The 15,167-nt window shown below is 41.1% G+C and overlaps 1 protein-coding gene across 2 annotated transcripts in view; it reads right to left on the bottom strand.

The window, feature by feature from the left end:
- The window catches only part of eml6 (EMAP like 6), a 186,360-nt gene that overhangs the window by 61,778 nt on the left and 109,415 nt on the right, over positions 1–15,167 (bottom strand). For both annotated transcript variants that reach the window (XM_060940412.1, XM_060940413.1), the window contains exons 24-28: positions 9,227–9,315; positions 7,399–7,566; positions 7,101–7,302; positions 5,316–5,442; positions 3,117–3,195 (exon numbers count right to left, since the gene is read on the bottom strand). In XM_060940412.1, coding sequence (XP_060796395.1) covers positions 3,117–3,195; positions 5,316–5,442; positions 7,101–7,302; positions 7,399–7,566; positions 9,227–9,315 — 665 coding nt within the window. The remainder of the gene's footprint in view (positions 1–3,116; positions 3,196–5,315; positions 5,443–7,100; positions 7,303–7,398; positions 7,567–9,226; positions 9,316–15,167) is intronic.

The following is a 15,167-nucleotide window of genomic DNA, read 5'->3' as shown; positions in this document are numbered from 1 at the left end:
GCCTGGGAGAAGTGGCATGTGGTGTGCTTGGCAATTCTTTCCGTGGAGGACATTGAGGATATTTACCTATTCGGAAACATGATCACAGGATTTTTGCTGATTGGACTTGGCATTGCCCTGGTGTATCGAGGAAATCAGTTAACGGTGGCAGCTGTTCAAAGCCCCACAAAGCTGCCCGACATGATTGAGGCGGTGGGCAGAGCTGTTAGCACTCAGACTGTGGCTATTCAGAACTTGAGTCGCAACATTGATAACATCATGGAGAAGTTGATGGCTTTAGAAAGAGAAATGGATCATTTTGGTGGCCAGAATGGACAAGCAGGTTAAGCGAAAAAGGACACGTCTACCCATCTTAAATCTAAACAAATTCCAATCTTATCTTGGCTCTCCCAGCCAGCACTGCCTTCAAGGCCGTCGCTGTAGAAACGCGATTCTCCCCCTGGAGTTCACTGCAGTGAGACTCTGTGTGTGAGTGTGGTTTTTTTTTCCTATACTTTCTTTCTGTCTGTACTATGAAAGCTAAGTCAAACCGGAGTCAAATTCCTTGTGTGTGTAACATACCTGGCAATAAAGTGCTTCTGATTCTGAAGATATAAGCCTTTTAGGTCAGCTTATGTTATTCTAACTAGCTACACTACCGTTCAAAAGTTTGGGGTCACTTTGAAATGTCCTTATTTTTGAAAGAAAAGCACTGTTCTTTTCAATGAAGATCACTTTAAACTAATCAGAAATCCACTCTATACATTGCTAATGTGGTAAATGACTATTCTAGCTGCAAATGTCTGGTTTTTGGTGCAATATCTCCATAGGTGTATAGAGGCCCATTTCCAGCAACTATCACTCCAGTGTTCTAATGGTACAATGTGTTTGCTCATTGCCTCAGAAGGCTAATGGATGATTAGAAAACCCTTGTACAATCATGTTAGCACAGCTGAAAACAGTTGAGCTCTTTAGAGAAGCTATAAAACTGACCTTCCTTTGAGCAGATTGAGTTTCTGGAGCATCACATTTGTGGGGTCGATTAAATGCTCAAAATGGCCAGAAAAATGTCTTGACTATATTTTCTATTCATTTTACAACTTATGGTGGTAAATAAAAGTGTGACTTTTCATGGAAAACACAAAATTGTCTGGGTGACCCCAAACTTTTGAACGGTAGTGTATATCATGTTAGCAGAAAAGATTATGAGCATTTATAATAAGACTTCAAGATCCTCTTAGAGGAATATGATTTATATTCATAATAAAATCCTTTCAGAAATTTTGTAGCTTCTTTGAGATAGCTGGGTAGCATTAGCAGACAATTCTATGCATAGGGGAGAGCGGGGTAAGATGAGCCAGGGGGTAAGATGAGCCACCCCCTGTTTCTAAGAAACAGTACACAAATGTGACCATGTGACCACATTCAAAGGGGGCCGGGACCATTTACTTACACTTGTGGAGAGGAGCACCACATGTCAAACTAGGTGAGGGAGATATTTATAAAAATGTGTTTTTGTGCTTTCTAAGTCAATTCCATGTTTGTCCACAGTGAAGATGATTTAGAGAAGACAAAAGTAGAATAATATTTAGACACATTAGGGTTAAGTTAGTGGCTTTCTAAGCTATGATATGAATGCTAATAAAAATAATTTTGATTAGCCTAATCCCCTTTATTAGCATTTTTCTACAAAATGGTGGCCACGGGGTAAGATGAGCCATTAGATGTGGGGCAAGTTGAGCCACTGGCTCAACTTACCCCATTGGTGGCTGAGCTTACCCAATATGGATGACACTTAAGTTTTCACATTTACTGGTCATATATGACACATATATGACATCAGATGAGGAAGACCAGTTGTTAGATGTGGGGGATTACGTTGTGGCAAAATTCACAGGGAAGAAGAAAGTGCATTTCTTCATTGGCCAGATAATCAAATTGGATGTCTTCGAAATAGAGGCAAGATTTCTCAAAAGAAGCCGGTCATGCCATGGCTCTGCAAGAAAGCCAACCTTTGTCTTCAAAGAGAAAGATGAGGCTGTCCTGTCAAGACAGGATATTGTGAAAAAATTGCCCCGCCCCTTTACTGTTGGGGGGACAGCACGGAGGGAGAGGCAAATGGTGTTCCCTTGCAATTTGAACGCTTGGAACATTGAATAATGATGAAATTATTATGGATGGAATGATTGCTGCATGTTTTAACCTACTGAAAGAAATAAGATTTTTTGGCACTGTTCTACTGTTTTAGTAATTTCTATAATATAGTATATCTCTCATTCCCTCTCTAACCATCCCTCTTTCTATCTATCTACGCATATCTCTCTCTCTATCCATCTGTCTATCCCTCCCTATCCCATCTCGTTCTATCACCTCTCTCTTCATCTCCCCTTCTCTATGCAACGGCCCTATCCCCCACTTGATTGACTTGACTTGATTCACTGATTGCATTTCTAATAATAAAAGTTGTTTACTTTGTTAACCTAACATGTTTTGTGTTGGCTCAATTTACCCTACACAGTGGCTCATCTTACCCCGTGCATGGGGTAAGTTGAGCCACTTGACATTTTTTTTTCAAGAGGTAATATCACTCTAACCATAAGAGCTTATCAATTATTTTTTGCTCAGATAGTAACAGTACACTTTGAAATTTGGTATGGTGTGTAGACTGGAAGCAAAAATGGCTTTAACATGTAGTTATGATGAAAAATGTAAAAAGTGGCTCATCTTACCCCGCTCTCCCCTATTTATGATTAAGACTTTAAAGTTCCCTTTGGAAATCCTGTCAGATTAGCTCACGTTAGCCAGCTAGCTGACATGAGAGTTTTTAAAGCTTTTTATGCAAACAGTACATCACGTGTGGTTAGTTATTCTGTGACTCTGGAGCCTACAGGCTGACATCATGGATAAGGAACGTTTTAGTTTTACTCAAAAAAAAAAAAAGTAGCTGTCTTTATAAAATATGGACATTCTATAAAATTGATTCATTTCCAAATATTTAAAAGGTCTGCAGGGGAAACTGAGCAAATTTGTACAGGAAAATGTCAGAAAGGCCTATTTTTTGACCTCAAGTCTTTAGGATTATCTCTCTTAATACAATAAATACATTTCTCCAAATCAGGTCATAAAATTTCACACACCTCCACGAGTTTCTTCTTCTTAGTGATGTTATTCTTTAGCAGTTTCTCAGGTAGCGGTGCTGCTCTGCTTACTGGCGGCCTACAGCACAGATATTAAGAGAGTCGTCAGCGGTTTACGGTTATTTAGCACAAAAGTCTTTTAGCACAAGATCCAAGAACACTTAATCTTTATTATGAATATTTACTGATCACGTTTAAAGATGTTTGATAGCATTGAACAACAACAAAAAAAAAGATATATTGAAATCAAATATAAACATGCTGCAACAAAGTGAATTTCCCTGTAAACTAGCCACAGCTTCAAGACTTGTCTTGATAATCAAACAACCCTTATATCTTAGCGTAATCTCTTCTTCTTGCTTCACGATTGCCATATTATAAACAATTGATATAATAATTTTGGTTGTTTTGTCATTCCTGAACGTTTATATTGCACTTTTATTTAATTGCCATTCGTTCTAGGATACTTCAGTGGAAGTTTCTTTCGTTTGTTTACATATCGCAACTGTTGGTTACTTCTTAGTTGGCAAAACATGTCAAGCAGGGCAAGAGACATAATCCCCCGGTTAATTAATTTAGCAAGCAAGTAATTATTGACAGTCCGTTGAATTTGTGATATGATCAGAAGTGTCTGAAGTTATCTATGAAGGTGCTTGGAGGTTCTCCTTGAGGATGTCCTTGAGGTGCTTGAGAGGTCTGGCTCGATGCCTGGCTCCCACCGGCAGTTCGCCATACGTGGCCAACTTGGGGAGGTGGGAGTCTTCCATGTGGACGACCTGACCCATCCAGCAGAGCTGGTGCCGGAAGATCATAGATTGAATGGTTGGAAGAAGAGCTTGCTCTAGGACGGAGATGTTGGTCCTATGCTCCTCCTACGAGATGTTCAGAATTTGGTGGAGCTTGCTTTGGTGGAACTGCTCGAGGATCTTGAGGTGTTGGTGGTACGTCGTCCAGGTTCCACAGGCGTAGAGGAGAGTGGAGATGACGACAGCGCAGTACACAGTGACCTTTGTCTTCTCTCGGAGATCCCTAAGCACTAAGTAAACATAATAAACTCCTTCCTATATCAAGATGAGTATTTTTTTCCGATTCCGGTCCACTAGTAGTAGTCTGGTCCACTCGGTAACGAGTATGGGGAGTCCTTCCCTTCACCGTCCTCTTCGGGTTCATCTTCCACCCCTGGTAGTGCCCAAGCATTGATGGCTCTGAGAATGGCTATAGAGCCCGAGTTGAGTTTGAAAGAGCCTGCGCAGTGAGGGCACGAGATGGACGAGGGCTGCTGCTTGTGAATCATTGCAAGACGCTTACGGCGCTCTCTCTGCTCTGCCACTTTCCGGCAGAGGGTGACCTCAAAGCGTGTGACTGCTGCTTTGGACGTTCCTCTCCATTGGTTCCTGTCCTTGGCCAGCACCTCGAAATTCTGAAGGGGGGACTTCGGCCGCTTGGAGGTTCTCCTTGAGGATGTCCTTGAGGTGCTTGAGAGGTCTGCCTCGATGCCTGGCTCCCACCGGCAGTTTGCCGTACATGACCAACTTGGGGAGGCGGGCGTCTTCCATGCGGACAAAGTGACCCATCCAGCGGATCTGGTGCTGGAAGATCATAGATTGAATGGATGGAAGAAGAGCTTGCTCTAGGACGGAGACGTTGGTCCTACGCTCCTCCCACGAGATGTTCAGAATTTGGTGGAGCTTGCTTTGGTGGAACTGCTCGAGGATCTTGAGGTGTTGGCAGTATGTCGTCCAGGTTTCACAGGCAAAGAGGAGAGTGGAGATGAGGACAGCGCGGTACACGGCAACCTTTGTCTTCGCTCGGAGATCCTATAAGCACTAAGCAAATATAATAAACCCCTTCCTATATCAAGATGAGTATTTTTGTCCCGATTATTGGGACCATAATCTAGAGTTGTGCTAAAGAACATAGAATTGTGCTAAGAGACTTTAGAACTTGTGCTCAAAGACTTTTGTGCTAAATAATTAATTTCCCTGAGGGAACCCGCCCAAAGGGATCAATAAAGTTTTATCTAATCTAATCTAATCTAATCTAATCTAATCTAATCTAATCTAATCTAATCTAATCTAATCTAATCTAATCTAATCTAATCTAACCGGATACCTCATCAGCTCATTCAGCCAAATTAAAGCTCGAATGGAGGTGATTGAAAAAAACGAGCTGAAAAAAATCCTTCTCTCTAAACATTACCTCTCATCCACTAGACTCTCTTTCTGCTGTTGGTGTGGCTTAACACCTGTCATCTCTCTGATGCTGATGGCGTAGATTTTTGTGGTGTAGTCCATGTTCTTTTCTCGGGCCACATCACTGTCATATCCTGTTCATACATGCAAAATCAGTTTAATATCTATAGACAAAAAACAAACAAATGTTAACATTTCGTGTTCGTATTTTTCTTTCCTTTTCTTAACAGTACCATTTTCGCCAATCTTTGTTACACAACCGGGGACGTTCTGATGCAATGTTACAAGCTACAGTCTGTAGTTAGCTTGTAGAAACTGCATCTTGTGTTATAATGTTAGTGTTTCTACTACAGTATTAAAGTGTTGTAGTATCAATTATTATACAGACGCTATTATATAGTGTTTTACTGGGAAATACGCCACTCGTATTTTTCATACGAACTACATCCAGGATATTGAGTAACATATTTTCCAATATCTTCACTCGTGAGGAAATCGATGAATTGTTTTGATAACTTTGGGTACTTTTAGTTTGTGAAGGTGAATATATAATAAAAAGAAAATCACACACTGGCTTGAAGATATGCAGTTTATCTTGTTGTATTGTAAAACTCGTATTTTTCATATGAAATACATCGCGGATCTGAGTGACATAGTTAAATAATATTGGCTGGCGTTGAGTGGTATATCAGGTATATTCCATTCAGCTAGCATGATACTCAATAAATCAAAGATGAGTAGCTGAATGGAATATATCTGATAGACCACGAAAAAAGCCATTATTATCTCATCTCATTATCTCTAGCTGCTTTTATCCTGTTCTACAGGGTTGCAGGCAAGCTGGAGCCTATCCCAGCTGACTACGGGCGAAAGGTGGGGTACACCCTGGACAAGTCGCCAGGTCATCACAGGGCTGACACATAGACACAGACAACCATTCACACTCACATTCACACCTACGCTCAATTTAGAGTTGCCAGTTAACCTAACCTGCATGTCTTTGGGGGAAACCGGAGCACCTGGAGGAAACCCACGCGGACAACATGCAAACTCCGCACAGAAAGGCCCTCGCCGGCCACAGGGCTCAAACCCGGACCTTCTTGCTGCGAGGCGACAGCGCTAACCACTACACCACCGTGCCGCCCAAAAAGCCACTATTATTATTATTATTATAATATTGTGTTCAACACATCTTTCTCTTTCAAAATTCTCTCAAAATCTTCTGTATTTAATGACGCAAACCTGGCGGCCATGTTTGTTTACAAATTGTCACAGTCACTCGCTGGCACAGAAGTTTTACATCTCCGACGTGTGACGTCATGTCGTCTTGACAACCATGCAATATCGTAAACCATATTCAACGCTCATTCTCCACTGGGTAGAGTGACGTAATACACATAGGATAAGCGATATGCTAACAATATTGCATGCTATTGAACCAAATGAATGAAACCTGCTAGAAGGGAATAGAACGCATGATTTTATTCCATCAAAAAAGTGTCCTATATGTATAATAATTCCCGACATTTCACTGTGATGACGTCACTCCCAGTGTTTTTCCGCTGACTAGGTGCCCATTGTCAAAATGGCAAACCGGTTCAACATAAAAATTCTTTTGATTAACTTGCGTTTTGTTTTTTTGTTTTTTTTGGGGGGGGGGTTGTGGATATATCCATATAATATAAAGAACATTACACGGTGGCATGAAGATATGAAGTTTATCTTCTTGTGTCGAAAAATATTTCATATGTTCACCACTCGAAGATAAATTTATATCTTCATGCAAACATACCTCCATCTTCCTCTGCGTCGTCATCAGATTCCTCGCTATCGACAACTTTGCTCTCACGTGGTCCAATCCCCTCTCTTGCCCAGATCATCAGCGCGGTGTCAGCCCCGCCCACTGAGAGCAGAGTAGTGTCATCATTTGACCACCGAACATTAGTTACGTTGGCACTGTGGCCTACATACTTTTTAAACTTCGCAAACTGGCCCTGAAGGAAAAGGAAACAGCAGTTTAGTGTCCACTGTACAGTCCTGCAATTTTACCACATATATTTGGACACCATGTTGAGACATTTATACTTTACCTTACAGGGAAAGCTGAACAGTTTGATGAAGCCAAAGTCGTCTCCTGTCGCCAGCAACTTCCTGTCTTTGGTTAATGAAGAGGCATTGACAAAGCTAAGTGTAGGCCAGATTCCCTCACATGTGGTGCCTAGAACAGATGTCCATGTGGCCCAATCCACCTTCTCAAACTACACAAACACACGCAGGTTGTACATCGGAGTGCATACCATTTTCCAAATCAAGATATTCAGTTGGATATAGAGTACCAGCCAAAAGTTTGTACACCCCACTCTACTCATTTATAGGTTTTTCTGTAGTTTGACTATTTTCTACAGTATATGAAACAAAATATGCTTCATATACACTACCGTTCAAAAGTTTGGGGTCACTTTGAAATGTCCTTATTTTTGAAAGAAAAGCACTGTTCTTTTCAATGAAGATCACTTTAAACTAATCAGAAATACACTCTATACATTGCTAATGTGGTAAATGACTATTCTAGCTGCAAATGTCTGGTTTTTGGTGCAATATCTCCATAGGTGTATAGAGGCCCATTTCCAGCAACTCTCACTCCAGTGTTCTAATGGTACAGTGTGTTTGCTCATTGCCTCAGAAGGCTAATGGATGATTAGAAAACCCTTGTACAATCATGTTAGCACAGCTGAAAACAGTTGAGCTCTTTAGAGAAGCTATAAAACTGACCTTCCTTTGAGTAGATTGAGTTTCTGGAGCATCACATTTGTGGGGTCGATTAAATGCTCAAAATGGCCAGAAAAATGTCTCGACTATATTTTCTATTCATTTTACAACTTATGGTGGGAAATAAAAGTGTGACTTTTCATGGAAAACACAAAATTGTCTGGGTGACCCCAAACTTTTGAACAGTAGTGTATTAGCTTCTTCAAAGTAGCCAGTGTTTACATTGATGACGCTTTGCACACTATTGGCATCATCTTTACCAGCTTCATGATGTAGTCACCTGGAATGCTTTTCAATTAACGGCTATGCTTCGTCAAAAGTTAATTAGTGGATGAGGTTCTTGCCTTCTTAATGCGTTTGAGCTCAAACAGTAAATAGTAAATAACAAGACCGTCAGTGACAGCGTAGCTCACTCCAGCCCTGTCTAGTCCCGAAGTGGGCCACCTTGCGCAATAAATGTTGCAAGCTATATAAACTATATACAAGCTATATACAGAAGCTAGGAATACCGACCTATTTGCCAAAAAGAATCCAAAACAGCAAGGAATTGGCCGAGAAGAAGCGATTTTTGTTGAACTGCTAATTAAGGCTTAATTAGTCCATAACTTCATGAATAATTGTAATGAAGCAAATCTGGGTAGAAGTTATATGCACCCTAGGTATCCCTACCTTCATGCCAGAAAGAATCAAAATCGGTGAAGAACTGAGGGAGAAGAAGCGATTTGTGTGGAAACTGCTTGTTAGGGCTTAATTACTCCATATCTTCATTATTAATTACCGTTATGCAAATTTGGGTAGAAGCTATACGCACCCCAGGTAGACCTACCTTCCTGCCAAAAAGAATTAAAATTGGTGAAGAAGCGATTTTCGTGAAGTGTGGACAACGCTGGACGGACAACGATCAACAGATGATGGCATAAACTCATCACCTGTCGGCTAGAGGAGCTAATAATAAAATAGCCCTATTCCACAACTGTAGTAATCCATATTATGTCAAGAACCGCTCAACTAAGTAAACAGAAACGACATCCATCATTACTTTCAGACACGAAGTGACATTTAATGAATAACAATAAGAAAAACCACTGAATTAGATAGAATGTGCGTCCAAACTTTTGACTGGTACTGTATATATATTTTTTTCTATACCTCAGCAGTGGAGATGTTCTGTCTCCGTCCACGAGGAGCTTCAAAAAATAACTGCTCTTTGGCACCAGTGTTTACTTGCAGCAATTTACCTGCAGTGAATTATAAAATAATTGATTTTGTTCATTTATTTTATACCACAATGCTGCTGATTTCTCAAATGTCATTGGTTGGAAGGGGTTGATTCATTTTCTGTCACAGCAGCTCTGAAAGTTGTGCCTAATGTAAGGCAAATCACAGGTTTCCAGTGTATTAATGCACTCATTCTAAAGTTTCTATACAACAAAAACAGCAAGTTTAATTGATATTGCGCCTTTCACCAACCCAAGGATGCTTTACAAAGTAATGGCACTACTAATTTTTCCCTCCGTGCTCTCACGGAAGGCGGTCGCATCTCTGCTCTCCTCTCCTCTCCTCTCCTTTTTTTCCTGCTTGTGCTCTTTGTTCGTCTCGTCTGCTTTTTTTTTTGAGAGGCTCTCTCCGCATTGAATAAACTAAAAAAGCATGGATTTGATAAACTGGTCTCCTGACGAAATTGATACAGTTTCTGGGTTCGGGGGAACCCACCTGTCCTGCCGGAACATCTGTGGAGGACATTGAAGATATCTACCTATTCGGAACCATGATTACAGGACTTTTGCTGATTGGATTAGGCATTGCCCTGGTATATCAAGGAAATCAGACAACGGTGACAGCTGTTCAAAGTCCTACAAAGCTGCCCGATATGATTGGAGTGGTGGGCAAAGCTGTTGGCACTTGGACTGTGGACATTCAGAACTTTAACTACAAAATGGTTGTTATCTTGGAGCAGCTTTCAGCTTTGCAAGGAATACGTATTTCGGAGACCAAATGGAATTGAATTGAACAGAAATGGACAGATATGGACAAGTGGTGTGGACGTGTAAAGACTGCGTCTGTTTGAAAGACAAACAATCTCTATCTTATCGACATTCGGCTCCCTGAACAGCACTGGCCTTGATCAAGGCTGTTGCTGGGGTTACATTCCCCCAGAAGGTCACTGCTGGGAGACACTCTTGCCCTTCCCCGATTTTCCGCGGTTGCCGTTTTTCACCCCCAGTGTGACAAGCGGGTGCGTGACCAGCGCCGTTTGCATGGCTGCAGGAGCGGACGGCTGCTTGCTTGCGCTGGGTTACCTCTACCTCCCCCCTCCCCTCCTACCCCCTCAAGTCCCATGTTTCAAAGTGTACTTGTGTTATTGTGTGCTTTTGCGGAGGTTTTTAAATGTTCCCACACCGTACTCCTGATACGAGCATAGTGGGGGGGGGTCTTTTTTCCTCATCTTTCCTTTTTTTTCTTTTCTTTTTCTTTTATCCCTGTCTTCCTGTCCTGTTCCCCCTCTGTAAGGACAGGTTGATGGTCAATTTCACTGGTAACAGTGACAATAAAGGGTTCATTCATACAGAAAAAGAAGCAAATCAGCCATGACAGATGGGAGACAACAGAAAACAAAATGACAATTCACATGAGCATAAAGATAACAGATGAGCTCAAAGCACTGTAAAAGACAATAGTCAGTGATCAGGAGAAGAAATATCAAGAGGCGGGATAGCAGAGAGAGAAGTGATCAGATTTGATATGATTTTCAACTTTGGGAAGAGTGAGATGTACAACCCCAAAGACACAGAGAGAGAAGTCCACAGCTTGGGGGCTGTGACCCTAAATGTCCTGGAACCCATGGTGGATAGTTTAAATTTGGGGATGGACTAAAGACCAGAAGATGAAGATCTGAGACTGCGAATGGGAGAGTATGGTTGAAGTAACTCCATTAGATATTGAGGAGCGTGGTCATGGAGTGCTTTAAATGTGGGCAGAATAAGCTTGTATTGAATGCAATATAGAACAGGGAGCCAGTGGAGATTCTGGAGGACAGGGGTGATGTGTACTGAGCATTTAGTGCAGGTGAGGACTCTGGTTGCAGGGTTTTGAATATATTGAAGCCAGGTTTGCAGTACTCGAATCCGACTCGTGCCCTAATTTTAAGGACTCGTGACTTGACTTGGACTTGAGCACTGAGGACTCGGACTCGTGCATTAACTGCATTCGGACTCGTAAATTGGAGACGAGGACTCAGATTTTTTCTTTATTTTTTGTAACGTGTAATGGAAACTTCTAATAAACACTTCAGAACGCTTAGCAGTTGTCTTTTCAGTTATTTATTATAGTAGATCATATAAAAGATATATAAAATAGGAAAGGAAAGAGAAGAATAGAAGAAGACACCACTTCAGTGATGCCGAGAGTACGCGCACTCTGAGTTGTGTTTTAGTGGCTGTTATCTATTATACTCTAAAGGCATTCGCTTACTGCTTGCATCTTCACGTGATTGGCTCAAGATTTTCTATGAAACTTTGTTAAAGCGTGCACCTGGCGTGCTCTGGTATGTGCAGGCGGATGCGTAGTTAGGGAGAACTCAGGCACCCTGCTTATCACCACCAAGGCCACAGAAAGGTGATTACAACATGGGAAAAACATCTTTCTCAGTAGACTAGGCCACTTGAGCTCAACACACAGAAACACAGAATAGGAATGTTCATCCACTAAATTTCCCCTCACACATGCCATAATAATTTGGCATAAGAGTAATTCCACGCTTATGGGTACTGAAATGGGGACATGAACTTATTTTTAAAAATTCACCTAAAACCATTTCTTTTTTTACCATCAGGTCACAAAACATGTAATCTTTAATGAATGATATGTTAAAAGATAACTTTAATTTTCTGAGATGTAATAAAAACATATTTATATGCCAAAGTCAGAACGTAACAGAAGTGTTGTGGACATATATATTCTCAATTTTAACAATGTAGAATTACTTTTTGAAACATAGGAAGGTGATGTTTTAGCAAATATAATTAATAAACATGTGTAGTAGAATAAACATACACATTCTTTCAATAAGATTAACATGGTATATAGCTAGATTGTAATTAATTTGTAACAGACGCGAGATGGACAATCGTAACAGAAGTAATGTAACAGACATCATTTTGGAACTCATAGGCTTGACTTTGGCATATAAATATGTTTTTATTACATCTCAGAAAATTAAAGTTATCTTTTAACATATCATTCATTAAAGATTACATGTTTTGTGACCTGATGGTAAAAAAAGAAATGTTTTAGGTGAATTTTTAAAAATAAGTTCATGTCCCCATTTCAGTACCCATAAGCGTGGAATCACTCATAAGATATTTACATCTACATTAATTTTTGTTCTAATTTTGTGCAACAGTGTTACACCTGTGTGCCTTGGTGCGGCATCAGATAGACTCTCGGGCACACTCCGGATAGCAAGTGTGCCAAGTGGACTCTTGGGCGCACCATAAACGACTTGCACTTGGACAGGATTAAGGCGCAATCAGCGCACTGATATAAAAACTGTGAAAATACACTTACTTTGCAAAGTATTGAGTTGTGTTGCTGATACATTACCGAGCCTTATTTCCTTGTTTGGTTTCCTGATCCCTGATTTCCTGTTTCTCAACTTTGATTCTGCCGAGTTTACGATAGCCTGTTTGTGCCTCGCTCGACCTGTTGCCTGTTTCATCGTTTTATGATTTTGCCTGCTGTTCTGGATTGTTTACCGTCTTCACTTTTATTAATAAACACACCTTCTGCACTTACATCCGTCTCCCAACCATCTCTGACAAAATACTTCACACTCCCTGACAAAGAGAAGGACATTCACCTGTTCATACGTCATGTTCAGGAACAAACTAATGTTAATGGCGCTAAAACAGCCACCGTCAAATGGTACGGTTGGAGTGTTGGACTCGGACTTGACTCAGATCAATAGTGAACTCGACTCGAAATTTTTTTTAATGACTTGGACTTGAACTCGAGACTGGACTCGGACTCGAGGTTTAGTGACTCGGCTACAACACTGATTGAAGCTGAGCAATGGACTTGGCTGGAAGACCAATGAACAAAGCATTACAATAATCTCATTGTGATGTAATAAAAGCATGGATGGGTGTTATACGGTACTATATTATAGCCTTCATCAAAAAATTCCTGTGCAGGGGTTTGCCAAGGATGGCTCATGCGACATAAAATAGTTCCACCACTGATTAAGCAATGTATCTCGTGATGTCAAAAAAAAAATGGATATGGTTCGAGTCAGTCATGGTGTATCCTGGATATACCATGAACTGAGGTCACAATTTCAAGCTATATGGCCGACTCGAGTCACAGCTGTGGCTCTGCGAGCGTTTCTATGTGTGTAGATCTACACAGGGTTTCTGCTGGCTTGAACAAGTTCAATTTAAGACTTTTTAAGATCTTTTTAAGACCATAACAGGTTAAATTTAAGACTTATGCCGCACAAAAAAAAAAATAAAGAAAATTGGGAGAGCCTGAATTACTTTCAAAATAAAATTTATTATCATTCACCAGTGAACTCATTACATCCCTAGGGTGCGCTCTTGCATTAATGAGGAACTAAGTTGCAGTGGAGCCAAAGACATCCCGCAAATCACTTGAGGATGAGGCATTCGATTCCGTACGGTTTGTGTGTTGTAATGTTACAGTTCGCATGGAGTTCGCTGATACACCGTCTCAAGATGTACTTGGACCCGACAACGGTGAACAAAATTGAGTGATGGCATGCGATTGTTGCAGACTTTTATGGGCAGCCTGGTGCTTCTCCGCTTTCGCGTGCGATTCCGGTGCCTTTACACCCAGGGTGCCGAGTTTGAGTGTTCTTTTGCACAATGTGCAGTACGCCTCAAACGGATTGTTTGGTACACGTTTTAGCCAGTCTACGAAATCATTGCGTTCAAGCGAGCAGTCGTTAAACTTGCATTTGCCCATTTTGCTACAAACCGTGACAATCTCCCTCGCTTCTTTTAGGGTCTACTGTCTAAATGCACGCGTACCATGCCCTGTGCATCACTATGCCAACCGGGCTAGATGCCGGATTCCACTGTGTCTCATTTGTAGTTTGCAGCGTAGCCTACTGATACTAAGTAGGCCTAGCCTATATGACTAATTATGAATATCACCAACGCATTTAACAAAAAAAAAAAGCGAATGGGGTAAATGGACGTAAGGATTTAAAACTTCACAAAATTACATTTAAGACCTACAATGCAAAATATGCTCGTATTTTAGACTTTTTAAGTCCTTAAATTAGGATTATCAAATTTTAGACTTTTTAAGACTTTTTAAGACTCCGCGGAAACCCTGTCTACAGATCACGATCATGCCTAGCGAGGCAGGCGATAGAGTGGTACATTGCATATGCGCAGGTCAAAGGTCGTGCTGTCATAAACAACAAACATGGCTGCTTCCAGTGAGTTTATGCTGAGATTCAAGCTTAACACTTCTGGTTTGGAATTTTTTGACGTGGAATATAAATCTAATACAAGTATACCATGCACTGACAGGCACCGGGAATTACGGATTCGCTTCAGTGACTGGTGTAGTACCATTTTCAGAGGGGCGTGGTCACATCAGAGAATCCAGAATTTCAACCAGAGCCTATCAGTGCATGGTATATTTGATTACTATGCTATAGAATACTATACTAACCACGGGCGATTGCTCTAAGACAACGAGGGAGGCTCAGCCTCCTCTAAAAATGACGAACATCGAATCATAGAAATATATGTGCTCAACCCAACTACAGTGCGAAATCATTCCGTTATAACTTTCCCCAGTTCGCCTAATGTGTGCGTGAGTTTTTCCCCCTCGTGACAGCGCGATGCAGCCCAGACTCAGTGCACTTCAATGGCATTGGGAGCTCTGCGCTTTCAATATCAAAATGCAAGACGGTTATTGGACAAATACTGCGAAAATGCCCGCCCACGGAGTCTTACGGACTCCCAGCCTCAGTGGACTTCAATGGCATTTGGGAGCTATGCGCTTTTCAATCTCAAAATGCAAGACGGTTATTGGACAAATACTGCGAAAATGCCCG

This window comes from Neoarius graeffei, chromosome 15 (genome assembly GCF_027579695.1).
Source record: "Neoarius graeffei isolate fNeoGra1 chromosome 15, fNeoGra1.pri, whole genome shotgun sequence".
Lineage (NCBI taxonomy): Eukaryota > Metazoa > Chordata > Actinopteri > Siluriformes > Ariidae > Neoarius > Neoarius graeffei.
The sequence above is the reverse complement of the archived record's forward strand: the minus strand, read 5'-3'. Positions and strand labels throughout refer to the sequence as shown.